Source organism: Oncorhynchus gorbuscha, unplaced genomic scaffold (assembly GCF_021184085.1).
Source record: "Oncorhynchus gorbuscha isolate QuinsamMale2020 ecotype Even-year unplaced genomic scaffold, OgorEven_v1.0 Un_scaffold_3445, whole genome shotgun sequence".
NCBI classification, from domain to species: domain Eukaryota; kingdom Metazoa; phylum Chordata; class Actinopteri; order Salmoniformes; family Salmonidae; genus Oncorhynchus; species Oncorhynchus gorbuscha.
In genome coordinates this window covers 15,281-43,147 of record NW_025747677.1, presented here as the reverse complement: position 1 = coordinate 43,147, position 27,867 = coordinate 15,281, and the positions used below count along the sequence as shown (strand labels likewise).

Below are 27,867 nucleotides of genomic sequence, written 5' to 3'. Positions count from 1 at the left end.
GGACAGCTGTCTATTGTTTTCTCCGATTGGGAATCATACTTAGGCAGCCTTTCCCCCTGTTGTGATTGTGGGAAGTTGTCTTTGTTAGGGCACTATAGCCCTTGTAAGCGGCACGGTCGTGTTTGCTATTTCTTGTTTTGTTGGTGACATTTTACAAAAAAAAGAAAATGTACGCCCACCACGCTGCACCGCAAACCTCTTGAACGACGGGGCCGTGACAAGCCAACCGTAAATTCATACATTGTGCCCTGGCCTGAGAGGGTGGAAGTTCAACGTGTAGCCAGATGTAGCTTGTTAATGTTAACTAGCTGGCCTGGCGCATCGTTGCCCATGAAAGGAGCATTTATCCAGATAGCCAGGGTCAACAACTAAAAGCGTGTCCTGTGACAAGAGTCAAAGACGTTTAGGCAACATGAAAGAGGAGGATGGCATTGCTGGCGTGTCTCTACAAGTACGGTGAGTCAACATGTTTTTTTCTACTTGCAAGTACACACACACACACACACACACACACACACACACACACACACACACACACACACACACACACACACACACACACACACACACACACACACACACACACACACACACACACACACACACACACACACCCTTAATGTTGTTAACACATCATTAACTACTGCATAACACAGGACCCTCAGAGATCTTTAAGAGGACTCTATTGGACTATACTGGACTCTATTGACTCTACTGGACTACATTATTAACTACTGCATAACACAGGACTCCCTCAGAGATCTTTAAGAGGACTCTATTGGACTCTACTGGACTACACATCATTAACTACTGCATAACACAGACTCCCTCAGAGATCTTTAAGAGGACTCTATTGGATTCTATAAGATTATTTTAGACTCCATTGGAGTCTATAAAATTACATTACTCTTTGGAGTCTATTAGACTCCATTGGACTCTACTGGACTCTATTGGGCTCTACTGGACTCTATTGGGCTCTACTGGACTCTATTGGACTCTACTGGACTCTACTGGACTCTATTGGACTCTATTAGACTCTACTGGACTCTACTGACTCTATTGGACTATACTGACTATACTGGACTCTATTGGACTATACTGACTCTATTGGACTATACTGGACTATACTGGACTCTATTAGACTATATTGGACTCTACTGGACTCTATTGGACTATACTGGACTCTATAAGACTATATTGGACTCTATTGGACAATTGGCATCTGTTGTTCCGAGAATGACGTTTCATGTCTGACCCGTCAGAGCGCTGAACAACAGCGACCTCTCGTGATTGGTTTAGGAATGACATCGTCGTGGCATTATCGTCATGGAGGAGCAGGAAGTAGTGAGCGTGGAAAATAAAGCTCTCCGGTCTCTAAATGCTGACATCAAAACCCACGTTAATTTTATTAATCAGTCGAAACAAAGCGCCCGAGCATGGTGGTTGGATTATTCCGGACATCCAGTTTCTTATGGCGATATACGAACGAACGGGTTATTAAGTATGAATACTTTTCTGAGTGAGTCCCTCCCTCATGTCTTTTTTGTGTTACTCAAATACTTGATCTGTATTACGTTTAACATGTAATGTAATTTAGCTATGGGTTGAACCAAGAGGACAGTTAAACCCCAACAAAACATTACTCGGCTATGAGCCTTTCCCAAATGTTGAATTGAATGATTTGTAGCCGAAAGCTGTTGTTCGTGACATGTAATTTCCCTCCATCTCATTCCCACTCTCCGCAGCGCATCCATGGGTTTTCAGAGCCGCTCGAAATGGGGCGAAACTTTTAGCTAATCAGCAAGATGTTTATATGCCAACAGCTGCCACCGAATATGAAGAGGACGGTGACCCCAGGTTTCTGAATGTTGTCATAGCTACCCCAGGTGTGTCCCTCTCTATGTTGCTTCCCATCAACCCCGTTGACAGACACCTGTTGTACACTACACTTCCTAGTGCTGTCGTTTCCTTTCCTCGTTGTCACCTACCTCGATATAAAGGAGTCAAACCAATAATAGCATTGACATGTTCCCTGTCCCAGGCTACTAGGTTCAAATCCCCGAGCTGATAAGGTACAAGTCTGTCGTTCTGCCCCTGAACAGGCAGTTTATTTTTTATTTTTTATTTCACCTTTATTTAACCAGGTAGGCTAGTTGAGAACAAGTTCTCATTTGCAACTGCGACCTGGCCAAGATAAAGCATAGCAGTGTGAACAGACAACACAGAGTTACACATGGAGTAAACAATTAACAAGTCAATAACACAGTGTCCCTAGGCCGTCATTGAAAATAAGAATTTGTTCTTAACTGACTTGCCTAGTAAAATAAAGGTAAAATAAAAAATAAAAAAATTAAATAGGCTGTTTAAAAATAAATAAATGGTAGGCCTAGGCAACAGACAAGGAGATGAAAACCTAGACTATTGAGAGACTTCCCCTCAAGTTGTTGTTCCTGTCACCACCCACACATGCATTACTTGTTTCAAAAAGTTATTTTGATTGTTTCTTTCTGTGTTCCAGTATTGTTTGTAGCAGCCTGGGTCCCTGGTCTTTATAGTAGCCTGGGTCCCTGGTCTTTATAGTAGCCTGGGTCCCTGGTCTTTATAGTAGCCTGGGTCCCTGGGTAGCTGGTCTGGGTCCCTGGTCTTTATAGTAGCCTGGGTCCCTGGTCTTTATAGTAGCCTGGGTCCCTGGTCTTTATAGGAGCCTGGGTCCCTGGTCTTTATAGTAGCCTGGGTCCCTGGTCTTTATAGTAGCCTGGGTCCCTGGTCTTTATAGTAGCCTGGGTCCCTGGTCTTTATAGTAGCCTGGGTCCCTGGTCTTTATAGTAGCCTGGGTCCCTGGTCTTTATAGTAGCCTGGGTCCCTGGTCTTTATAGTAGCCTGGGTCCCTGGTCTTTATAGGAGCCTGGGTCCCTGGTCTTTATAGTAGCCTGGGTCCCTGGTCTTTATAGTAGCCTGGGTCCCTGGTCTTTATAGTAGCCTGGGTCCCCTGGTCTTTATAGTAGCCTGGGTCCCTGGTCTTTATAGTAGCCTGGGTCCCTGGTCTTTATAGTAGCCTGGGTCCCTGGTCTTTATAGTAGCCTGGGTCCCTGGTCTTTATAGTAGCCTGGGTCCCTGGTCTTTATAGTAGCCTGGGTCCCTGGTCTTTATAGTAGCCTGGGTCCCTGGTCTTTATAGGGCCTGGGTCCCTGGTCTTTATAGTAGCCTGGGTCCCTGGTCTTTATAGTAGCCTGGGTCCCTGGTCTTTTATAGCCTGGGTCCCTGGTCTTTATAGAGCCTGGGTCCCTGGTCTTTATAGTAGCCTGGGTCCCTGGTCTTTATAGTAGCCTGGGTCCCTGGTCTTTATAGTAGCCTGGGTCCCTGGTCTTTATAGTAGCCTGGGTCCCTGGTCTTTATAGTAGCCTGGGTCCCTGGTCTTTATAGTAGCCTGGGTCCTGGTCTTTATAGTAGCCTGGGTCCCTGGTCTTTATAGTAGCCTGGGTCCCTGGTCTTTATAGTAGCCTGGGTCCCTGGTCTTTATAGTCCTGGTCTTTAGCCTGGGTCCCTGGTCTTTATAGTAGCCTGGGTCCCTGGTCTTTATAGTAGCCTGGGTCCCTGGTCTTTATAGTAGCCTGGGTCCCTGGTCTTTATAGGAGCCTGGGTCCCTGGTCTTTATAGTAGCCTGGGTCCCTGGTCTTTATAGGAGCCTGGGTCCCTGGTCTTTATAGTAGCCTGGGTCCCTGGTCTTTATTGGTCTTTATAGTAGCCTGGGTCCCTGGTCTTTATAGTAGCCTGGGTCCCTGGTCTTTATAGTAGCCTGGGGGTCCCTGGGTCCCTTTATAGTAGCCTGGGTCCCTGGTCTTTATAGTAGCCTGGGTCCCTGGTCTTTATAGTAGCCTGGGTCCCTGGTCTTTATAGTAGCCTGGGTCCCTGGTCTTTATAGTAGCCTGGGTCCCTGGTCTTTATAGTAGCCTGGGTCCCTGGTCTTTATCCCTGGGTCCCTGGTCTTTATAGTAGCCTGGGTCCCTGGTCTTTATAGTAGCCTGGGTCCCTGGTCTTTATAGTAGCCTGGGTCCCTGGTCTTTATAGTAGCCTGGGTCCCTGGTCTTTATAGTAGCCTGGGTCCCTGGTCTTTTATAGCCTGGGTCCCTGGTCTTTATAGTAGCCTGGGTCCCTGGTCTTTATAGTAGCCTGGGTCCCTGGTCTTTATAGTAGCCTGGGTCCCTGGTCTTTATAGTAGCCTGGGTCCCTGGTCTTTATAGTAGCCTGGGTCCCTGGTCTTTATAGTAGCCTGGGTCCCTGGTCTTTATAGTAGCCTGGGTCCCTGGTCCTGGTCTTTATGGTCTTTATAGTAGCCTGGGTCCCTGGTCTTTATAGTAGCCTGGGTCCCTGGTCTTTATAGTAGCCTGGGTCCCTGGTCTTTATAGTAGCCTGGGTCCCTGGTCTTTATAGTAGCCTGGGTCCCTGGTCTTTATAGTAGCCTGGGTCCCTGGTCTTTATAGTAGCCTGGGTCCCTGGTCTTTATAGTAGCCTATAGGAGCCTGGGTCCCTGGTCTTTATAGTAGCCTGGGTCCCTGGTCTTTATAGTAGCCTGGGTCCCTGGTCTTTATAGGTAGCCTGGGTCCCTGGTCTTTATAGTAGCCTGGGTCCCTGGTCTTTATAGTAGCCTGGGTCCCTGGTCTTTATAGTAGCCTGGGTCCCTGGTCTTTATAGTAGCCTGGGTCCCTGGTCTTTATAGTAGCCTGGGTCCCTGGTCTTTATAGTAGCCTGGGTCCCTGGTCTTTATAGTAGCCTGGGTCCCTGGTCTTTATAGTAGCCTGGGTCCCTGGTCTTTATAGTAGCCTGGGTCCCTGGTCTTCTTTATAGTAGCCTGGGTCCCTGGTCTTTATAGTAGCCTGGGTCCCTGGTCTTTATAGTAGCCTGGGTCCCTGGTCTTTATAGTAGCCTGGGTCCCTGGTCTTTATAGTAGCCTGGGTCCCTGGTCTTTATAGCCTGGGTCCCTGGTCTTTATAGTAGCCTGGGTCCCTGGTCTTTATAGTAGCCTGGGTCCCTGGTCTTTATAGTAGCCTGGGTCCCTGGTCTTTATAGTAGCCTGGGTCCCTGGTCTTTATAGTAGCCTGGGTCCCTGGTCTTTATAGTAGCCTGGGTCCCTGGTCTTTATAGTAGCCTGGGTCCCTGGTCTTTATAGTAGCCTGGGTCCCTGGTCTTTATAGTAGCCTGGGTCCCTGGTCTTTATAGTAGCCTGGGTCCCTGGTCTTTATAGTAGCCTGGGTCCCTGGTCTTTATAGTAGCCTGGGTCCCTGGCTTTATAGTAGCCTGGGTCCCTGGTCTTTATAGCAGCCCCTGGTCTTTATAGTAGCCTGGGTCCCTGGTCTTTATAGTAGCCTGGGTCCCTGGTCTTTATAGTAGCCTGGGTCTTTATAGTAGCCTGGTCCCTGGTCTTTATAGTAGCCTGGGTCCCTGGTCTTTATAGTAGCCTGGGTCCTGGTCTTTATAGTAGCCTGGGTCCCTGGTCTTTATAGTAGCCTGGGTCCCTGGTCTTTATAGTAGCCTGGGTCCCTGGTCTTTATAGTAGCCTGGGTCCCTGGTCTTTATAGTAGCCTGGGTCCCTGGTCTTTATAGTAGCCTGGGTCCCTGGTCTTATAGTAGCCTGGGTCCCTGGTCTTTAGTAGCCTGGGTCCCTGGTCTTTATAGTAGCCTGGGTCCCTGGGTCTTTATAGCAGCCTGGGTCCCTGGTCTTTATAGTAGCCTGGGTCCCTGGTCTTTATAGTAGCCTGGGTCCCTGGTCTTTATAGTAGCCTGGGTCCCTGGTCTGGTTTATAGTAGTCCCTGGTCTTTATAGTAGCCTGGGTCCCTGGTCTTTATAGTAGCCTGGGTCCCTGGTCTTTATAGTAGCCTGGGGGTCCCTGGTCTTTATAGTAGCCTGGGTCCCTGGTCTTTATAGTAGCCTGGGTCCCTGGTCTTTATAGTAGCCTGGGTCTTTTAGTAGCCTGGTCTTATAGTAGCCTGGGTCCTGGTCTTTATAGTAGCCTGGGGGTCCCTGGGTCTTTATAGCCTGGGTCCCTGGTCTTTATAGTAGCCTGGGTCCCTGGTCTTTATAGTAGCCTGGGTCCCTGGTCTTTATAGTAGCCTGGGTCCCTGGTCTTTATAGTAGCCTGGGTCCCTGGTCTTTATAGTAGCCTGGGTCCCTGGTCTTTATAGTAGCCTGGGTCCCTGGTCTTTATAGTAGCCTGGGTCCCTGGTCTTTATAGTAGCCTGGGTCCCTGGTCTTTATAGTAGCCTGGGTCCCTGGTCTTTATAGCCTGGGTCCCTGGTCTTTATAGCCTGGGTCCCTGGTCTTTATAGTAGCCTGGGTCCCTGGTCTTTATAGTAGCCTGGGTCCCTGGTCTTTATAGTAGCCTGGGTCCCTGGTCTTTATAGTAGCCTGGGTCCCTGGTCTTTATAGTAGCCTGGGTCCCTGGTCTTTATAGCAGCCTGGGTCCCTGGTCTTTATAGTAGCCTGGGTCCCTGGTCTTTATAGTAGCCTGGGTCCCTGGTCTTTATAGTAGCCTGGGTCCCTGGTCTTTATAGCAGCCTGGGTCCCTGGTCTTTATAGTAGCCTGGGTCCTGGTCTTTATAGTAGCCTGGGTCCCTGGTCTTTATAGTAGCCTGGGTCCCTGGTCTTTATAGTAGCCTGGGTCCCTGGTCTTTATTATAGTAGCCTGGGTCCCTGGTCTTTATAGTAGCCTGGGTCCCTGGTCTTTATAGTAGCCTGGGTCCCTGGTCTTTATAGTAGCCTGGGTCCCTGGTCTTTATAGTAGCCTGGGTCCCTGGTCTTTATAGTAGCCTGGGTCCCTGGTCTTTATAGTAGCCTGGGTCCCTGGTCTTTATAGTAGCCTGGGTCCCTGGTCTTTATAGTAGCCTGGGTCCCTGGTCTTTATAGCAGGTCCCTGGTCTTTATAGTAGCCTGGGTCCCTGGTCTTTATAGTAGCCTGGGTCCCTGGTCTTTATAGTAGCCTGGGTCCCTGGTCCTGGGTCTTTATAGTAGCCTGGGTCCCTGGTCTTTATAGTAGCCTGGGTCCCTGGTCTTTATAGTAGCCTGGGTCCCTGGTCTTTATAGTAGCCTGGGTCCCTGGTCTTTATAGTAGCCTGGGTCCCTGGTCTTTATAGTAGTCTTTATAGTCTTTATAGTAGCCTGGGTCCCTGGTCTTTATAGTAGCCTGGGTCCCTGGTCTTTATAGTAGCCTGGGTCCCTGGTCTTTATAGCAGCCTGGGTCCCTGGTCTTTATAGTAGCCTGGGTCCCTGGTCTTTATAGTAGCCTGGGTCCCTGGTCTTTATAGTAGCCTGGGTCCCTGGCAGCCTGGGTCCCTGGTCTTTATAGTAGCCTGGGTCCCTGGTCTTTATAGTAGCCTGGGTCCCTGGTCTTTTATAGCCTGGGTCCCTGGTCTTTATAGTAGCCTGGGTCCCTGGTCTTATAGCAGCCTGGGTCCCTGGTCTTTATAGTAGCCTGGGTCCCTGGTCTTTATAGCAGCCTGGGTCCCTGGTCTTTATAGTAGCCTGGGTCCCTGGTCTTTATAGTAGCCTGGGTCCCTGGTCTTTATAGTAGCCTGGGTCCCTGGTCTTTATAGCAGCCTGGGTCCCTGGTCTTTATAGTAGCCTGGGTCCCTGGTCTTTCAGCAGCCTGGGTCCCTGGTCTTTATAGTAGCCTGGGTCCCTGGTCTTTATAGTAGCCTGGGTCCCTGGTCTTTATAGTAGCCTGGGTCTTTATAGTAGCCTGGGTCCCTGGTCTTTATAGTAGCCTGGGTCCCTGGTCTTTATAGCAGCCTGGGTCCCTGGTCTTTATAGTAGCCTGGGTCCTGGTCTTTATAGTAGCCTGGGTCCCTGGTCTTTATAGTAGCCTGGGTCCCTGGTCTTTATAGTAGCCTGGGGGTCCCTGGTCTTTATAGTAGCCTGGGTCCCTGGTCTTTATAGTAGCCTGGGTCCCTGGTCTAGCCTGGGTCCCTGGTCTTTATAGGAGCCTGGGTCCCTGGTCTTTATAGTAGCCTGGGTCCCTGGTCTTTATAGTAGCCTGGGTCCCTGGTCTTTATAGTAGCCTGGGTCCCTGGTCTTTATAGTAGCCTGGGTCCCTGGTCTTTATAGTAGCCTGGGTCCCTGGTCTTTATAGTAGCCTGGGTCCCTGGTCTTTATAGTAGCCTGGGTCCCTGGTCTTTATAGTAGCCTGGGTCCCTGGTCTTTATAGTAGCCTGGGTCCCTGGTCTTTATAGTAGCCTGGGTCCCTGGTCTTTATAGTAGCCTGGGTCCCTGGTCTTTATAGTAGCCTGGGTCCCTGGTCTTTATAGTAGCCTGGGTCCCTGGTCTTTATAGTAGCCTGGGTCCCTGGTCTTTAGTAGCCTGGGTCCCTGGTCTTAGTATAGTAGCCTGGGTCCCTGGTCTTTATAGTAGCCTGGGTCCCTGGTCTTTATAGTAGTCCCTGGGTCCCTGGTCTTTATAGTAGCCTGGGTCCCTGGTCTTTATAGTAACCTGGGTCCCTGGTCTTTATAGTAGCCTGGTCTTTTCATGGAATTGTCTTTAACAAATCATTTGGTCCTTGATTGAGTAGACAAAAAGTCCCACAATCAGACCTGGGACCAGCTCTGTCCAGGAGCCTGTCCCTGGACAGATCTGGGACCAGCTCTGTCCAGGAGTGTTGACAGGCCTGGGACCAGCTCTGTCCAGGAGTGTTGACAGGCCTGGGACCAACAATGTCCAGGGAGTATTGACAGATCTGGGACCAGCTCTGACCAGGAATGTGTAAACCTGGTCCCAAGTTTCAAAAACACTCTCTGGCAAGACAAGTGGTCCCTGGTCAGACATCATTGTCTTTTCTCTGGTCTGTGTTCCAGTGTAGCCTCTGGTCTGTAGCCTGGGTCCCTGGTCAGACCTGTTGATAGGTTTCACAGACATCATTGTTTCTCTCTGTGTTCCAGTGTACTCTGCAGGAGTGTTGATAGGTTTCACAGACATCATTGTTTCTCTCTGTGTTGTGTACTCCAGGACTGTTGATAGGTCACAGACATCATTGTTTCTCTGTGTTCCAGTGACTGTTGATAGGTTTCACAGACATCATTGTTTCTCTCTGTGTTCCAGTGTACTCTACAGGACTGTTGATAGGTTTCACAGACATCATTGTTTCTCTCTGTGTTCAGTGTACTCTCTACAGGACTGTTGATAGGTTTCACAGACATCATTGTTTCTCTCTGTGTTCCAGTGTACTCTACAGGACTGTTGATAGGTTTCACAGACATCATTGTTTCTCTGTGTTCCAGTGTACTCTCTACAGGACTGTTGATAGGTTTCACAGACATCATTGTTTCTCTCTGTGTTCCAGTGTACTCTCTACAGGACTGTTGATAGGTTTCACAGACATCATTGTTTCTCTCTGTGTTCCAGTGTACTCTCTACAGGACTGTTGATAGGTTTCACAGACATCATTGTTTCTCTCTGTGTTCCAGTGTACTCTCTACAGGACTGTTGATAGGTTTCACAGACATCATTGTTTCTCTCTGTGTTCCAGTGTACTCTCTGCAGGAGTGTTGTCTGATGCTAATCCGTAATCTGGTAGAAGAGGAGGACTACGGCAGACTGGACATCCCCGAGTCACTGAAGACAGACCTCAGACAACAGCCTGACTTACTGAAGGAGCTGGGACTCATCAACCGTCTCAGAATGTTGACCTAGGATCAGTTGTATCATTTAGATCACAATGAATCAGATTACATGGACAGGGGGGGGGGATGACCTGATCCTAGATCAGCTCTCATACTCTGAGAAGCTTTATGCATAACAGGCTACTGAATAATGGACTTTCTGTTGACCAAATGTAGCCCCCCCCTCCCTTGCTCTGAACTCGTTAGTGGCTCTAGAACAGTGGACTTCAGTCAGGTTCGGGGAACTGCAATGGGGTCGCGAATTAAGAATACTTATTATTATAAAGAGTACATATTATTGTGTGGGACAAATATATATATTTTTTTTAAATAAAGATTTTTTTTTTCAATGTTTATTGAATAAATGTATTTGTTTGTTTCTTTTCATTTTGATGAGGGTGTGAAAACACAATGAATTTAACGTTATACGGGGTGAGGTCGCAATAAATTCTTGAGGAGAAAATGAGGTCCCCATTGAAACATGTTGAATACCACTGACTTAAAAGTATCTGAATGGAACTTGTCCCTACTCTGAACTCATTGGTGACTCTAGAAGCTCAGAGTATTTGAATGGAACTTGTCCCTACCTGAACTCATTGGTGACTCTAGAAGCTTAGAGTATTTGAATGGAACTTGTCCCTACTCTGAACTCATTGGTGACTCTAGAAGCTCAGAGCATTTGAATGGAACTTGTCCCTACTCTGAACTCATTGGTGACTCTAGAAGCTCAGAGCATTTGAATGGAACTTGTCCCTACTCTGAACTCATTGGTGACTCTAGAACAGAGTATTTGAATGGAACTTGTCCCTACCCTGAACTCATTGGTGACTCTAGAAGCTCAAGAGTATTTGAATGGAACTTGTCCCTACTCTGAACTCATTGGTGACTCTAGAAGCTCAGAGCATTTGAATGGAACTTGTCCCTACTCTGAACTCATTGGTGACTCTAGAAGCTTAGAGTATTTGAATGGAACTTGTCCCTACTCTGAACTCATTGGTGACTCTAGAAGCTTAGAGTATTTGAATGGAACTTGTCCCTACTCTGAACTCATTGGTGACTCTAGAAGCTTAGAGTATTTGAATGGAACTTGTCCCTACTCTGAACTCATTGGTGACTCTAGAAGCTCAGAGTATTTGAATGGAACTTGTCCCTACTCTGAACTCATTGGTGACTCTAGAAGCTCAGAGTATTTGAATGGAACTTGTCCCTACTCTGAACTCATTGGTGACTCTAGAAGCTCAGAGTATTTGAATGGAACTTGTCCCTACTCTGAACTCATTGGTGACTCTAGAAGCTCAGAGTATTTGAATGGAACTTGTCCCTACTCTGAACTCATTGGTGACTCTAGAAGCTCAGAGTATTTGAATGGAACTTGTCCCTACCCTGAACTCATTGGTGACTCTAGAAGCTTAGAGTATTTGAATGGAACTTGTCCCTACTCTGAACTCATTGGTGACTCTAGAAGCTCAGAGTATTTGAATGGAACTTGTCCCTACTCTGAACTCATTGGTGACTCTAGAAGCTCAGAGTATTTGAATGGAACTTGTCCCTACCCTGAACTCATTGGTGACTCTAGAAGCTCAGAGTATTTGAATGGAACTTGTCCCTACCCTGAACTCATTGGTGACTCTAGAAGCTCAGAGCATCTGAATGGAACTTGTCCCTACCCTGAACTCATTGGTGACTCTAGAAGCTTAGAGTATTTGAATGGAACTTGTCCCTACTCTGAACTCATTGGTGACTCTAGAAGCTCAGAGTATTTGAATGGAACTTGTCCCTACCCTGAACTCATTGGTGACTCTAGAAGCTCAGAACATCTGAATGGAACTTGTCCCTACTCTGAACTCATTGGTGACTCTAGAAGCTCAAGAGTATTTGAATGGAACTTGTCCCTACTCTGAACTCATTGGTGACTCTAGAAGCTTAGAGTATTTGAATGGAACTTGTCCCTACTCTGAACTCATTGGTGACTCTAGAAGCTCAGAGTATTTGAATGGAACTTGTCCCTACTCTGAACTCATTGGTGACTCTAGAAGCTCAGAGCATTTGAATGGAACTTGTCCCTACCCTGAACTCATTGGTGACTAGAAGCTTAGAGCATCTGATGGAACTTGTCCCTACTCTGAACTCATTGGTCACAGCGCTTTATGTCGACCAAATGTAGCCTTTTCCTAGCCTGGTCCAAGATCTATTTGTGCTGTCTAACCAACTCCTATGGTCATCAAGACGAGATCAGGCTAGCCTTTCCCTTCCTCAAAACACTCAATGTGTTTGGAATGTATGAACAACATATTTAGGTTTAGAGCAGGTTGAATGGAATTTGTGACCAAACATTATAACAGAGCCGATTTACCATAGCAAACACAGTGGGCTCCTACTTATCAGCCAAACATAGTTTAGACCGTATATTCAGTGCCTTGCAGAAGTATTCTGACCCCTTGTATTTCTTCACATTGTATGGTGCTACAAAGTGGGATTAAAATGGATTTAATCCATTTTTTTTGTCAACAATCTACACAAAATACTCTAAGGTCAAAGTGGAAGATTTAAAAAAAAAAAAAAATTTTTTGATGAATAAATGTTTTATAACTAAAATATAGTTGTTGTGTAAGTATTCAGCTCCCTGAGTCGACACCTGTTTGAATCACCTTTGGCATTGATTCCAGCTGTGAGTCTTAGAGGAAGCAGACGTACCTACATGAAAATCTAAAACACTCCACTTTACAATTTAATCAAGAAGTCAAAGCATATACAATAGACGGTTGATTCACAGTTTACCGAATAGATGTGCAACTACTTTACATTCCACGTGGCAACTTGCAAGTTTGTTAATAAATGAATGACTGAGGAAACAGAATATAGAGCCTAGTAAAATCTCTTCATTAGTATTTACACAATGTCTAATGGAAACCTCTTGGTGTTCAGACCTGTAGTGTTCTTCAGATTCCCTTTCCTGACATCTGATGTGGTAGTATTCTACTGTACATTCTTCTGCCCACCAGGTAGTTTCCTGGTCCCAGAGGATCCCTCTGTTTGCTGGCATATCAAATCTCTGTCATCAAATGCCCCATAGGGCTTTGGTCAAAAGTAGTGCACTATATAGGGAATAGGGTCCCATTTGGGATGCGGCCCCTGGTCAAAAGTAGTGCGCTATATAGGGAATAGGGTCCCATTTGGGATGCGGCCCCTGGTCAAAAGTAGTGCGCTATATAGGGAATAGGGTCCCATTTGGGATGCGGAACCCGGTCAAAAGTAGTGCACTATATAGGGAATAGGGTCCCATTTGGGACAAAAGTAGTGCACTATATAGGGAATAGGGTCCCATTTGGGATGCGGACCTGGTCAAAAGTAGTGCACTATATAGGGAATAGGGTCCCATTTGGGATGCGGCCCTGGTCAAAAGTAGTGCGCTATATAGGGAATAGGGTCCCATTTGGGATGCGGACCCTGGTCAAAAGTAGTGCACTATATAGGGAATAGGGTCCCATTTGGGACATGGCCTCTGGTAAAAAGTAGTGCACTATATAGGGAATAGGTTGCTATGTGATACATTTTCTTTGGTGAAGTCAATAGTGGAGAATAGTGTATTTTATCAAACTTTTCTGTGACTACTATTCAAGTCTTTCTAGAAGGATCATGGCCAGTTTATTCAGTATACCAGCAAGCGAGGGGGATGGAAGTTAAAACTAAAGTAGAACGATTTTTACACCAAAACAACCTTATGTAATCCGTATGCCTGAATATTCAGAAAGGAATCATTCACTGAGCGAGCTGCCCACAATTAAATAGGATGTTTTGTTGTTTGTTTTACATTCAGAATAATAAACAGAATAAGAACAAAAACAGAAGTCCAAAACACAGCCAGATCCAAAATGCTTAAAAAACAAAATGGCACCGGTTATAATATAATATTATCTCCAGGGGTTAAACTTAGACCACGGGTTAATGTTTCACAATCACTGGAAGGATCTACAGCAGGGTTGGCTATCAGAGATGGAGGGCAAATCAGTTTTCAATTCATGGAGGTGAATCGATAAATGCCCATTTTCTTTTCTATGAGGATTTTATAAATAATTCCAAGAAAATGTTACTGGATTGAGAACTGAATCGATCCCATGTCACCCTGTGAGCCAAGCAGCTGATCACCTAAATCGGGGGGCCAAGTCCCAAACCACACACTATTCCCTTCACTGTGCACTACGTTCATACAGGGCCCTGGTCAAAACGTAGTGCACTAAATGAGGTAATAGAAGGTCAGTTTTTCTTCATGGAGTCCAGCATGCGGAGGATGTGCAGGAAGAGGTTAACGATGTCCAGGTACAGGTTAATGGAGGCCAGGACGTGCTCCTCAGGGGACAGCTGGTGCATCAGGAGGTGGGTGTCGTAGATGATGAAGCCACAGAACAACAGAGCTCCCGCACCAGCAAACAGCAGCTCCACTGTGTCGTTCTGGAAGAAGAGCTGGGGGAGAGAGAGGAGGAGACTCAGATTAAACTGTGGATAGATGGATTGACTGATGGATAGATTAAGGATGTCTGAATGGACAGATGATAGATGGATTGATTGATGGATAGATTAAGGATGTCTGAATGGACGGATGATAGATGGATGATTGATGGATAGATTAAGGATGTCTGAATGGACGGATGATAGATGGATGATTGATGGATAGATTAAGGATGTCTGAATGGACAGATGATAGATGGATGACTGATTGACGGATAGATTAAGGATGTCTGGATGGACGGATGATAGATGGATGATTGACGGATAGATTAAGGATGTCTGAATGGACGGATGATAGATGGATGACTGACTGACAAGGCGTTAATGAGGAATGACTACTTATAAGAAAAATAATGCAAAATTAGGAGATAATGGATATTGAAAAGAGTGGTAATGACCTACCTCTACCACGTAGTAACCACCTCTACCACGTAGTAACCACCTCTACCACGTAGTAACCACCTCTACCACGTAGTAACCACGTAGTAACCACCTCTACCACGTAGTAACCACCTCTACCACGTAGTAACCACCTCTACCACGTAGTAACCACCTCTACCACGTAGTAACCACCTCTACCACGTAGTAACCACCTCTACCACGTAGTAACCACCTCTACCACGTACCACGTAGTAACCACCTCTACCACGTAGTAACCACCTCTACCACGTAGTAACCACCTCTACCACGTAGTAACCACCTCTACCACGTAGTAACCACCTCTACCACGTAGTAACCACCCTCACCACAGTAACCACCTCTACCACGTAGTAACCACCTCTACCACGTAGTAACCACCTCTACCACGTAGTAACCACCTCTACCACGTAGTAACCACCTCTACCACGTAGTAACCACCTCTCTACCACGTAGTAACCACCTCTACCACAGTAACCACCTCTACCCCACAGTAACCACCTCTACCATAGTAACCACCTCTACCATAGTAACCACCTCTACTGTAGTAACCTGAAGGAAAACAGAATTTTAACAGGTAACAGAAACTGTAAAACGGACATAACTCACCTTCATGAAACCAGCGATGATCAGGATCCACAGGCAGGAGAACAGTCTGGAACACAGTGAAGATTCAGATTCTGTTCAACCAGCAGGTACCCTAATACACTCTGGCTGTAGTTGACAACCATACAGTTGTGGGTGAAGCTTTATCAAGGAGGGGTGTTAGTGGCTCCTGTGGACGTTGTCATCAAGACAGCACTAACAAACCTGAGACCATGCTTAGTGTTTAGAAATAACCTCTGAAAAACACTATAATAAATAGGTAATATATCTGTAACAGCTATAATAAATAGGTAATATATCTGTAACAGCTATAATAAAAGGTAATATATCTGTAACAGCTATAATAAATAGGTAATATATCTGTAACAGCTATAATAAATAGGTAATATATCTGTAACAGCTATAATAAATAGGTAATATATCTGTAACAGCTATAATAAATAGGTAATATATCTGTAACAGCTATAATAAATAGGTAATATATCTGTAACAGCTATAATAAATAGTAATATATCTGTACAGCTATAATAAATAGGTAATATATGTAACAGCTATAATAAATAGGTAATATATCTGTAACAGCTATAATAAATAGGTAATATATCTGTAACAGCTATAATAAATAGGGTATAAATAGGTAATATATCTGTAACAGCTATAATAAATAGGTAATATATCTGTAACAGCTATAATAAATAGGTAATATATCTGTAACAGCTATAATAAATAGGTAATATATCTGTAACAGCTATAATAAATAGGTAATATATCTGTAAGTAATATATCTGTAACAGTGTAACAGCTATAATAAATAGGTAATATATCTGTAACAGGTAATATATCTGTAACAGCTATAATAAATAGGTAATATATCTGTAATATATCTGTAACAGCTATAATAAATAGGTAATATATCTGTAACAGGTATAATAAATAGATAATATATATGTAACAGCCATAATAAACAGCTATAATAAATAGGTAATATATCTGTAACAGCTATAATAAATAGGTAATATATCTGTAACAGCTATAATAAATAGGTAATATATCTGTAACAGCTATAATATAATAACAGGTAATATATCTGTAACAGCTATAATAAATAGGTAATATATCTGTAACAGCTATAATAAATAGGTAATATATCTGTAACAGCTATAATAAATAGGTAATATATCTGTAAAGCTATAACAGCTATAATAAATAGGTAATATATCTGTAAGCTATAATAAATAGGTAATATATCTGTAACAGCTATAATAAATAGGTAATATATCTGTAACAGTGTAACATATAATAAATAGGTAATATATCTGTAACAGCTATAATAAATAGGTAATATATCTGTAACAGTGTAACAGCTATAATAAATAGGTAATATATCTGTAACATAAATATATATGTAACAGCTATAATAAATAGGTAATATATCTGTAACAGTGTAACAGCTATAATAAATAGGTAATATATCTGTAACAGTGTAACAGCTATAATAAATAGGTAATATATCTGTAACAGCTATAATAAATAGGTAATATATCTGTAACAGCTATAATAAATAGGTAATATATCTGTAACAGCTATAATAAATGTAATATATCTGTAACAGCTATAATAAATAGGTAATATATCTGTAACAGCTATAATAAATGATAATATATATGTAACAGCTATAATAAATAGGTAATATATCTGTAACAGTGTAACAGCTATAATAAATAGGTAATATATCTGTAACAGTGTAACAGCTATAATAAATAGGTAATATATCTGTAACAGTGAAACAGCTATAATAAATAGGTAATATATCTGTAACAGTGTAGCAGCTATAATAAATAGGTAATATATATCTAACAGTGAGCAGCTAACAGGTAGGTTTGCATCAAAAATGGAACCCTGACCCTATTCCCTACATAGTGCACTACTGTTGAAAAAGAGGGTGCTATTTCAGACACAGCCAGGTGTATGAGAGGAGTTTAAGGCCTCTTACCCAGCTCCCAGTTTACTGAAGTCTCTCTTAGACTGGAAGGTGTAGGCAGTCAGCCCAAGGAACACAGCTGCTGTGAGGAAGAAGGCCTGGAGCACGATGGAATACTCATAGAAGGTCACTACAGAGACAACAACACAAACACATGCCTGTTTCACAATGTATAGGAGGGAACAAACAACGAGGACTGCGTCTGAAATTGAAACGTATTTCCTATAAAGGTCACTAATTAGTGCACCCTTTTCCCTACAAAGGGCACTAATTAGTGCACTCTATTCCCTACAAAGGGCACTAATTAGTGCACTCTATTCCCTACAAAGGGCACTAATTAGTGCACCCTATTCCCTACAAAGGGCACTAATTAGTGCACCCTATTCCCTATAAAGGGCACTAATTAGTGCACAATATTCCCTATAAAGGGCACTAATTAGTGCACCCTATTCCCTATAAAGGGCACTAATTAGTGCACCCTATTCCCTATAAAGGGCACTAATTAGTGCACCTTATTCCCTACAAAGGGCACTAATTAGTGCACCCTATTCCCTACAAAGGGCACTAATTAGTGCACCTTATTCCCTACAAAGGGCACTAATTAGTGCACCCTATTCCCTACAAAGGGCACTAATTAGTGCACCTTATTCCCTATATAGTGAATAGGATACCATGTCAGATGCAGGCAGGGAGTGAAGCCTGTGGTGTTGCTATGGAAACACAGTAGGGGGGGGTCGATATTTCCTGAGGGGAATAATAAACTATGAATAATCATATTACTAATGAGGTCACAGGTGTCTCACAGTAGATTAACTAATTGACTATTTATTGAGACATGAATATAATTTATAATTTATATAGAAGCGGTGGATATTTTGAACTAAAAAGAAAAGAAAACTTCTCAAAAGATTAATCAACATCAAGCAAAGGCAGAACTCACCTGCGGTAGCAACAGAGACCGACTCCAACAGAGTCTGAAAGAGAGAAAGAAAACAATGTTCGCTGAAACAAACTCATTACATAGTGCACTACTTTTAACCAGGGCCACTATTCCCTATATAGTGCACTACTTTTAACCAGGGCCACTATTCCCTATATAGTGCACTACTTTTAACCAGGGCCACTATTCCCTATATAGTGCACTACTTTTAACCAGGGCCACTATTCCCTATATAGTGCACTACTTTTAACCAGGGCCACTATTCCCTATATAGTGCACTACTTTTAACCAGGGCCACTATTCCCTATATAGTGCACTACTTTTAACCAGGGCCACTATTCCCTATATAGTGCACTACTTTTAACCAGGGCCACTATTCCCTATATAGTGCACTACTTTTAACCAGGGCCACTATTCCCTATATAGTGCACTACTTTTAACCAGGGCCACTATTCCCTATATAGTGCACTACTTTTAACCAGGGCCACTATTCCCTATATAGTGCACTACTTTTAACCAGGGCCACTATTCCCTATATAGTGCACTACTTTTAACCAGGGCCACTATTCCCTATATAGTGCACTACTTTTAACCAGGGCCACTATTCCCTATATAGTGCACTACTTTTAACCAGGCCACTATTCCATATATAGTGCACTACTTTTAACCAGGCACTATTCCCTATATAGTGCACTACTTTCAACCAGAACCCTATGGGCCCTGGTCAAAAGTAGTGCACTATGTAGGGAATAGGGTGCCATTTGGGATACAATCTGTGCAAACCAGAACTTACGAATGCGGCAAGCAGGTACAGGTTAATGGGATGTTGATGTCTGTAGAAGGCCAGGGCAATGATCAACACCAGGGAGCCAATGGCTGACACCAACACAACCGCTGGACTGGAGGGGGTACAGAACCAATGAGAGAGTCAGAACCAAGCCAACCAGGCAGCGTGTTGGGACAGATTATACTATTGCACATCTGGTTGGACTCTTGTCCCTTGCATACCCATTGAAAGTGCCATGAGGAGTCGACAACATGACAGAAACAGACTGACTCCCAGGCTGGAGAGATTAGAATAATCGGCATTTGATGTCATCGGGTAGCCAAAATACAAGTCTCCTTACAGTATATACATACATGCACAATGCTGGTGTAAAGGGCTATTTGGGGGTGGAGGATTGGATATCATACCAATATCATTACCCAGGTAATAATTTGTGTTATGTTCCAACAGGAATCTGAACCAAAAACTTTGTAAAGTACAAGGATGCCAAACAAACAACGCATGCAAAGTATCATGATCAATTCCCTAGCTAACTAGCTGCCGAATAGGCATCAACTCACCACGCAGCTTATTCTTAATGTTTGTCCGTAGGCTACCAGAGAGAGGACAGATATTTTTTTGGAATAAACGTGGCGAGTGAAAAACTTAAACTTAATGAAATAGCCCACCCTCTCTACCCGGTATCTTATTCTGCCGCTATACAACTGTCTATGCGTTGTTTGTTGGCAACCATGTTATTTACGAAGGTATTTTTGGAACAGATTCCTGTTGGAACATAACACAAATTATACCCACCCTCATTACCCTTCTACCACAGTGTTTCCCAGATATGCCCATTGAATTACGCAGGCCTACTAATAGTTCACAATTTATGCAGGCCTACTAATAGTTCACAATTTATGCAGGACTACTAATAGTTCACAATTTATGCATCTACTAATAGTTCAGGTTTACTAATAGTTCACAATTTATGCAGATCTACTAATAGTTCACAATTTACCTTGAATGGACAAAGTCCTTGATGGTGTCACAGTACATGAAGAGAGCAGAGGTAGCAGTGGTCAGGATGATCTGAAGAGACAGGATGGTGTATACCTTGCGCAGGAAATCTTTCCGGGGGAGAGAGAGAATAAATAGATAAGACAGCGAAGTAGGCTCATTGAAAAATCATGATTTATTTAGTTACATTCTATAGCAGCAGATGTATTTGATTCGGTCGTTTAGTTAGTTGCCACCACGATAAATGTCACGTCGTTTATTTCATTTGGCAAGGCATGATCTAGACATATTGAAAAGATTGCTAGTTAGATTGCTAGTTAGATTGCTAGTTAGATTGCTAGTTAGCAACCATCATCAGCTAGGCTAGCTAGGTAAATAGACTTTACAACGGGTCTTCTCTTACCCATCCGGATTTGCACACTCGCTGTCGCAACATTTGTTCCATAGTTGAAATCATCTTCAATTGAAGACCTGGGGTATTTTTCAGGTGTAGTCATCTTGATCCAGCTTTAATTCAGACTAAAATACTGTCTTGATGTTTTCTGTTTTGGGGCCGTTGCACAGCTGTTCCGGTTGACGTCGTGCGTCAGTTCGTCACTCCACTTCCGGCTTGGTTTGTACACGTTCGTCATGTGACATGGCTCGTGATTTCTGTGAAACCTGCAATAGCGCAACACACCACTAACTGTTGATAAAAGGGGCTTTTTTCAGGGAACTATTAAAGGGTTGAGTAGACAATGTTCAACTTTATGCTATAACTCAAAAACAAAAAAACATATTTAAAAGAGGTACGTGTATTGTGGTCTAGGGTGGTAGTGGTCTATGCCGCACGTCTACGGTGTCGGCCTGGGTTCCTGATGATATAAACTATCTTTCCACACTGTCATCCTCCTCTGTTCAATAAAATCTGAAAATAGCATATAAATACACATATTTTTAAAGAGATACATGCATTGTAATATTGTATTATGGTTATTTCAGCAACACAAGATATTTGTGGTAACCATTCTAGCAACTTTTCACTGCTCTCATACTCACTATATTTGTGGTCGATTCGAGGCTGTAGCAGTCTTAATGCACTGCATCTCAGTGCAAGAGGCGTCACTAACAGTCCCTGCAGGTTCTTATCCAGAGCGACTTAGCACATCCCTTATGACATCCAGTGGAACAGTCACTTTACGATAGTGCATCTAAATCCTTAAAGGGGGAGAGGGCCATCATTAGGTAAATAAGAATTTGTTCTTAACTGACTTGCCTAGTTAAATAAAAGTTAAATAAATACAAATACAATTAGATCAATGGAGACAAAATATTGAAAAGGCCAAACAACTATTCTATTCTATTTTTTTTCTCAAAATGGATGCCTAGGTGAAATGACATTATGAAATCAAATTTCAAATCAAATGTATTTATAAAGCCCTTCTTACATCAGCTGATATCTTAAAGTACTGTACAGAAACCCAGCCTAAAACCCCAAACAGCAAGCAATGCAGGTGTAGAAGCACGGTGGCTAGGAAAAACTCCCTAGAAAGGCCAAAACCTAGGAAGAAACCTAGAGAGGAACCAGTCCTCTTCTGGCTGTGCCGGGTGGAGATTATAACAGAACATGGCCAAGATGTTAAAATGTTCATAAATGACCAGCATGGTCAAATAATAATATCTCACGACATACATCGAAATTGCTATTATGGTAACTCACCTGGATTTCAGGTTATTTGCAGACTATAGTCCTCCCTAATAAACTGTTTAACCTGTGCGGCTTTCTTTAGCCTAACAACAGAAATCTACCATTTTTGATTGGCTTTTAAAAACAGAGAGGAGGCGGTCCTGGAGAGCATTTATACGACTGTCTATTTCTATTACTTTCAGTTATTTCCACAGCCAGGCACAGGCAGACGGATCTTTCCATTCTCTATTTTATTTGAGGACGAATAATTCCGAATTACACCAAATATGAAGTCTATTCTGTCAATCGTTGTACTTGGGCTCATTTACAGCGCTGTGGAGGCCAAAGAATGTAAGTATCTTGTTTTATAAAATCAACGCAACGTTTGGAAATGCACGTCTTTATCGATTTCTTACCATCAGTTTGTTTTGTACGCTGTTTATATTTTTTTAGTTTTACGTTTTTTTTACTAGGATATTTATTTAAATACCAAACGTATAACTTTTCTGTAGCTTTTTTTGGTTTGTTTATTAAACACTGTTTCTGTTAACCCTACATTGTCATGTCATGTGGGAGGAAGGACACCACAACTTCGAGCCCTAGCTAAATAATTTGCATGAACCTTTTGCCATTTTTGTCATTTTTCCTCAACTATTCGCTGGCATGCCTGTACATTTTGTGAGAAGTGTGATGTTACATAATGTAAAGTTCATGTAATGTGAAAAACCTAATGCAACGTTTTTAACTAGGATCAAAATATAACGTTAAGTGATTGTTTCAGTGGATAGGTTATATTATAGCCTACCTGGTATAGGGCGACAATGACATGACGCCACATTTTGTTATGGCTGGTAATCCCCTCCAGATTTTACTTTCACTTTTAATGAAATGGCTGCTGTCTTTGGCGGACAGTATTGGCTCGAGCCATAATGAATGTCTGATCATTCACAGACCTTTTGTCCCTAAGTGTACTTTATTTTTAAAATAACTTTATTAAAATATATAGCCTATGTAACGGATGAAACGGCTAGCTTTGTTAGCGGTGGTGCGCGCTAAATAGCGTTTCAATCGGTGACGTCACTTGCTCAGCAAGGGCGGCGCTTTTGTGGAGCGATGGGTAACGATGCTGGGTGACTTTTGTTGATGTGTGCAGAGGGTCCCTGGTTCGCGCCCGATATGGGCGAGGGGACGGTCTAATGTTATACTGTTACACCTACCTGTGTGAAATGTAAAGGAATATATTTATGTATTCCGATACCTACAAATTGAATAATAAAACTTTTAAAACGAATGAAAACCTATGAATCTCCCTATGGCGTTTCTTTTCGCATTTCTACCAGCTCACCCCAAGGTGCAGGTGTACAGCCGTAACCCTGGCAACTTTGGCGATAAGAACACCCTGATCTGTCACGTGAGTGGCTTCCACCCCCCTGACATCAGCATCCAGCTCCTGAAGAACGGCGTGGAGATCCCCGACGCCAAGCAGACAGACCTGGCCTTCGAACAGGGATGGCAGTTCCACCTCACCAAGAGTGTTGGATTCACACCAGCCAGCGGAGAGGAGTACACCTGCAGAGTCCGTCACCTGAAGAATCTGAAGACCTACACCTGGGGTGAGTTACTAGTATAGTTAGAGGAGTACACCTGGGGTGAGTTACTAGTGTAGTTAGAGGAGTACACCTGGGGGTGAGTTAATAGTGTAGTTAGAGGAGTACACCTGGGGTGAGTTACTAGTGTAGTTAGGAGTACACCTGGGGTGAGTTACTAGTGTAGTTATAGGAGTACACCTGTTGAGTCCGTCACCTGAAGAATCTGAAGAGCTACACCTGGGGTGAGTTACTAGTGTAGTTAGAGGAGTACACCTGGAGTGAGTTAGTAGTGTAGTTAATAGTTAGAGGAGTACACCTGGGGTGAGTTACTAGTATAGTTAGAGGAGTACACCTGGGGTGAGTTACTAGTATAGTTAGAGGAGTACACCTGGGGTGAGTTACTAGTATAGTTAGAGGAGTACACCTGGGGTGAGTTACTAGTGTAGTTAGGAGGAGTACACCTGGGGTGAGTTACTAGTGTAGTTAGTAGTTAGAGGAGTACACCTGGGGTGAGTTACTAGTATAGTTAGAGGAGTACACCTGGGGTGAGTTACTAGTGTAGTTAGAGGAGTACACCTGGGGTGAGTTACTAGTGTAGTTAGAGGGAGTACACCTGTTGAGTCCGTCACCTGAAGAATCTGAAGAGCTACACCTGGGGTGAGTTAATAGTGTAGTTAGAGGAGTACACCTGGGGTGAGTTACTAGTGTAGTTAGAGGAGTATACCTGGAGTGAGTTAGTAGTGTAGTTAATAGTTAGAGGAGTATACACCTGGGGGTGAGTTACTAGTATAGTTAGAGGAGTACACCTGGGGTGAGTTACTAGTATAGTTAGAGGAGTACACCTGGGGTGAGTTACTAGTGTAGTTAGAGGAGTACACCTGGGGTGAGTTACAAAGTGTAGTTAGAGGAGTACACCTGGGGTGAGTTACTAGTGTAGTTAGTAGTTAGAGGAGTACACCTGGGGTGAGTTACTAGTATAGTTAGATGAGTACACCTGGGGTGAGTTACTAGTGTAGTTAGAGGAGTACACCTGGGGTGAGTTACTAGTGTAGTTAGTAGTTAGAGGAGTACACCTGGGGTGAGTTACTGGTTTAGTTAGTAGTTAGAGGAGTACACCTGGGGTGAGTTACTAGTGTAGTTAGAGGAGTACACCTGGTAGAGGAGTACACCTGGGGTGAGTTACTAGTATAGTTAGAGGAGGCTACACCTGGGGTGAGTTACTAGTGAAGTTAGAGGAGTACACCTGGGGTGAGTTACTAGTGTAGTTAGTAGTTAGAGGAGTACACCTGGGGTGAGTTACTGGTTTAGTTAGTAGTTAGAGGAGTACACCTGGGTGAGTTACTAGTGTAGTTAGAGGAGTACCTGGGGTGAGTTACTAGTGTAGTTAGAGGAGTACACCTGGGGTGAGTTACTAGTGTAGTTAGAGGAGTACACCTGCAGAGTCCGTCACCTGAAGAATATGAAGAGCTACACCTGGGGTGAGTTAATAGTGTAGTTAGAGGAGTACACCTGGGGTGAGTTACTAGTGTAGTTAGAGGAGTACACCTGGGGTGAGTTACTAGTGTAGTTAGAGGAGTACACCTGAGGTGAGTTAATAGTGTAGTTAGAGGAGTATACCTGGGGTGAGTTACTAGTGTAGTTAATAGTTAGAGGAGTATACCTGGGGTGAGTTACTAGTGTAGTTAGAGGAGTACACCTAGTGTAGTTAGAGGAGTACACCTGGGGTGAGTTACTAGTGTAGTTAGTAGTTAGAGGAGTACACCTGGGGTGAGTTACAGGAGTTGTTTCTGGACAGGGCCCTGGAGAGCTAGGTTCATTATGTGGTCATTGATTTAGATACCAGTTGATGAGCCATTAGTTACAGTAAGAGACTGATTTCATGTAGACATGTAGTTTGTGGAAGTCTGCAAAACAATAACAATGCTGTCTCTGTTGTTGTTGTGTTCTAGAGGCAGATATGTAAGGATCTGGAGCAGGACATAATGGTAGGTATTCAGATGAATTTATGTATATTTATTTGTTGAAACCGTAGCTAATTACATGAACTGTAGCTAACTAGATTAAAACAGAATTAAACTTCATATCTTTACCCTTCTTTCTTAACAGGCAGACATTCCATCTGTGCTTGTCCAATCCGTGCCAGCCTTGAACTAGAGCTGAGATGACAAACTTGGGTTTTTGTTTTTGTTTTCTGCAACACTTTGTGCGCCGGTGCCAGTTTCAAGGGTTTTGAAATTGACAATCATTACTAAAACACTTACACACAAAATTGTTAAGATTTTTTTTTTTGTGGGGGCAAGATATTTTTAATTGACAAATGGCACAGCTTCTGATGAACATTCTCAAAGTCACTTTTTCAAAAACAATAAAGGCTTTTATCAAGTACTTTATTTTTAGATTTAAAAAAACAAAAACTTTAATTTCCTTTAAATTGGTACCATTAGATTTGAACACTTTTTCTCATAAATAAATAAACAAACTCCATAACTTGCACTATTTGACTGTGGTTTTAGCTATAAGCAACAGTGTGTAATGTAAAGTCTGATATTTGATCAGCATTTTATTTTTTTAAACCCTAATTATTTCAGAGGAAGCCCCTATGGATATGCATTTGTGTGACCTGTAAATATCAACGTTCATTTTGGTTTGAAGTCATTTATCAATATAACATCTCATCTTCTGTCTATCCTTCAACATTCCTGACCAATTATCAACAGTAATAAATGGGGTCTTTTTACAGGCACATTTTGCCAAGTAGAGAACTGTATTTACATTACTTAAAAAAATAAAAAGATATGTTCTGTCTTTCGTGTATTATACAACACTTTTCTGTTCAGTTTGATTAAATAAATAAATGGTAAACTATTGACACTGGACAACTATTTGACTAAATATTTTTAAGTTAAAGAAATACAAAATCATTGTGACCAAAAAAATTGCACTTTTTATGATATTTCTTGATTAAATGTCTCTTAACTGTAAGAACTTGTTGTGATCGACTCAGTCATGTTCAAAAGTCCGTTTTGATAAGTTATATTAATCATTCAATCGGTAATGTGCTTGTAATAAGCTACTCACATTGCCAAGGCAGGTAGGCAATGCGTGCAGAGCTGTAGTCTACAGCATTATAATGGGTGATGATACCATGTTGACATATCAGATCATACACTATACTTTATTACCATACTTTGTCTCAATGCAATGCATGTCCAGCATTGTAACTGGTAAAGGAAGATTGCGTCAACTTTGTAACAGACTGCCATGGCTAGAAGCTTTTGGGATGCCATGGCTTACAGCTTTTTGTCAACTTTGTAACAGACTGCCATGGCTAGAAGGGATACAGCTTTTGTCAACTTTGTAACAGACTGCCATGGCTAGAAGGAACAGAGCTTTTGTCAACTTTGTAACAGACTGCCATGGCTAGAAGGGATACAGCTTTTGTCAACTTTGTAACAGACTGCCATGGCTAGAAGGGATACAGCTTTGTCAACTTTGTAACAGACTGCCATGGCTAGAAGGGATACAGCTTTTGTCAACTTTGTAACAGACTGCCATGGCTAGAAGGGATACAGCTTTTGTCAACTTTGTAACAGACTGCCATGGCTAGAAGGGATACAGCTTTTGTCAACTTTGTAACAAACTGCCATGGCTAGAAGGATACAGCTTTTGTCAAATTCATGTTTTTTCTTCTTTTGCATTTCAGCAAACCCTTTTCCAAACCTTATCCAAATTCTCCTAACCTGCTATAAAAGTCAATTCTCACGTTCATTTCACAAAAGCTGTTTCTCTTCTAAGCCCTGTAACCTTGGGTCTCAATTTAAGGTTAGGCACAAAGTTAATAGCAACTGTGGTTACGGTTGGGTTTAAAATCAGATAAATGGGTGGGGTTTAGCCATAATTATTACTTTTGTGGCTGTATTAACTAGCGACGACCCTGGATCAACCTAGAGAAACATCGAGAGGTGAAGCCTGCATAGCAACTGTGAAGTACGATTTTCAATTGGCATTAATCGAAGTGGGTGCGGCTTCACTACATATCACGAAGAATATATATTTTGCTTGCTTTCAGACACCGGCTGCAAAGTCTGTTTTGTTTGTCGCAGTTTTTATTTTTTCAGCCTTGGAAAGAAATCATAAACTGTTTTGTGATCGCTTTCTGCGTCTTCCTGGGGTTCATAAACGCAAAATGTAGGAGGACCTAAGAGTTATCACTTTGTCATAATTATTGAAGGATTGTCTTTGTCACCCCTGGTTAGATATTTCCCCTTAACATTGTTTTAAGGAAACATAAACAAAAAGGCAGCTATTATTAAATATTGAATGTGATGTTTACTATTAGTGCCCATATACGCATGTAAGTAGCACACTGAGCTCGAGCTGTTTTGCAAGGAGGAATGGGAAAAATTTCAGTCTCTCGATGTGCAAAACTGATAGAGACATACCCCAAGCGATTTACAGCTGTAATCGCAGCAAAGTTGGCGCTACAAAGTATTAACTTAAAGGCTGAATAATTTTGCACAATCCAATTTTTCAGTTTTTTGATTTGATAAAAAAGTTTGAAATATCCAATAAATGTCGTTCCACTTCATGATTGTGTCCCATTCTTGTTGTTGATTCTTCACAAAAATACAGTTTTATATCTTTATGTTTGAAGCCTGAAATGTGGCAAAAGGTCGCAAAGTTCAAGGGGGCCGAATACTTTCGCAAGGCATTGTATATGCATTGAATAAC

At 42.8% G+C, this 27,867-nt stretch overlaps 3 protein-coding genes across 5 annotated transcripts; 2 read left to right on the top strand and 1 right to left on the bottom strand.

Moving 5' to 3' along the window:
• Positions 1 to 1,360: 1,360 nt before the first annotated feature.
• LOC124027666 (von Hippel-Lindau disease tumor suppressor-like) lies at positions 1,361 to 9,999 on the top strand. Its single transcript, XM_046340034.1, has 3 exons — positions 1,361 to 1,519; positions 1,746 to 1,886; positions 9,513 to 9,999. The coding sequence occupies exons 1-3, from the start codon at positions 1,504 to 1,506 to the stop codon at positions 9,674 to 9,676; spliced, it is 321 nt and encodes a 106-aa protein (XP_046195990.1). The 5' UTR covers positions 1,361 to 1,503; the 3' UTR covers positions 9,677 to 9,999.
• Positions 10,000 to 13,060: 3,061 nt separating this feature from the next.
• LOC124027664 (protein lifeguard 4-like) lies at positions 13,061 to 22,470 on the bottom strand. Of its 2 annotated transcripts, none has more exons than XM_046340030.1 (8): positions 22,353 to 22,470; positions 20,285 to 20,541; positions 19,883 to 19,991; positions 18,889 to 18,994; positions 18,096 to 18,129; positions 17,168 to 17,285; positions 15,178 to 15,223; positions 13,061 to 14,106 (listed from the first exon to the last, which is right to left on the bottom strand). In XM_046340030.1, the coding sequence occupies exons 2-8, from the start codon at positions 20,376 to 20,378 to the stop codon at positions 13,900 to 13,902; spliced, it is 714 nt and encodes a 237-aa protein (XP_046195986.1). In that variant the 5' UTR covers positions 20,379 to 20,541; positions 22,353 to 22,470; the 3' UTR covers positions 13,061 to 13,899. The 2 variants fall into 2 exon arrangements, with proteins under 2 accessions (XP_046195986.1, XP_046195985.1); XM_046340029.1 differs by lacking the exon at positions 22,353 to 22,470 and adding an exon at positions 21,581 to 21,712.
• Positions 21,497 to 26,118, top strand: LOC124027665 (beta-2-microglobulin-like). Of its 2 annotated transcripts, XM_046340033.1 has the most exons (4): positions 21,497 to 21,898; positions 22,888 to 23,160; positions 25,086 to 25,121; positions 25,243 to 26,118. In XM_046340033.1, exons 1-3 carry the CDS (start codon positions 21,835 to 21,837, stop codon positions 25,097 to 25,099), a joined length of 351 nt encoding a protein of 116 aa, XP_046195989.1. In that variant the 5' UTR covers positions 21,497 to 21,834; the 3' UTR covers positions 25,100 to 25,121; positions 25,243 to 26,118. The 2 variants fall into 2 exon arrangements, with proteins under 2 accessions (XP_046195989.1, XP_046195988.1); XM_046340032.1 differs by lacking the exons at positions 25,086 to 25,121; positions 25,243 to 26,118 and having other exon boundaries at positions 22,888 to 23,192.
• The last annotated feature ends 1,749 nt before the right edge of the window (positions 26,119 to 27,867 follow it).

What these genes read in the sequence shown, in the direction of transcription:
- LOC124027664 (XM_046340030.1), bottom strand. Translation starts at nt 20,378, where the DNA reads ATGACTACACCTGAAAAATACCCCAGGTCTTCAATTGAAGATGATTTC. An exon ending in GAGTGTGCAAATCCGGATGG is followed by an intron (nt 19,992 to 20,284) that starts GTAAGAGAAGAC and finishes TCCCCCGGAAAG; the next exon opens with ATTTCCTGCGCAAGGTATAC. An exon ending in TTCAGTAAACTGGGAGCTGG is followed by an intron (nt 15,224 to 17,167) that starts GTAAGAGGCCTT and finishes ACTGTGTTCCAG; the next exon opens with ACTGTTCTCCTGCCTGTGGA.
- LOC124027666 (XM_046340034.1), top strand. An exon ending in TGTTGTCATAGCTACCCCAG is followed by an intron (nt 1,887 to 9,512) that starts GTGTGTCCCTCT and finishes TCTGTGTTCCAG; the next exon opens with TGTACTCTCTGCAGGAGTGT.
- LOC124027665 (XM_046340032.1), top strand. Translation starts at nt 21,835, where the DNA reads ATGAAGTCTATTCTGTCAATCGTTGTACTTGGGCTCATTTACAGCGCT. An exon ending in CGCTGTGGAGGCCAAAGAAT is followed by an intron (nt 21,899 to 22,887) that starts GTAAGTATCTTG and finishes CATTTCTACCAG; the next exon opens with CTCACCCCAAGGTGCAGGTG.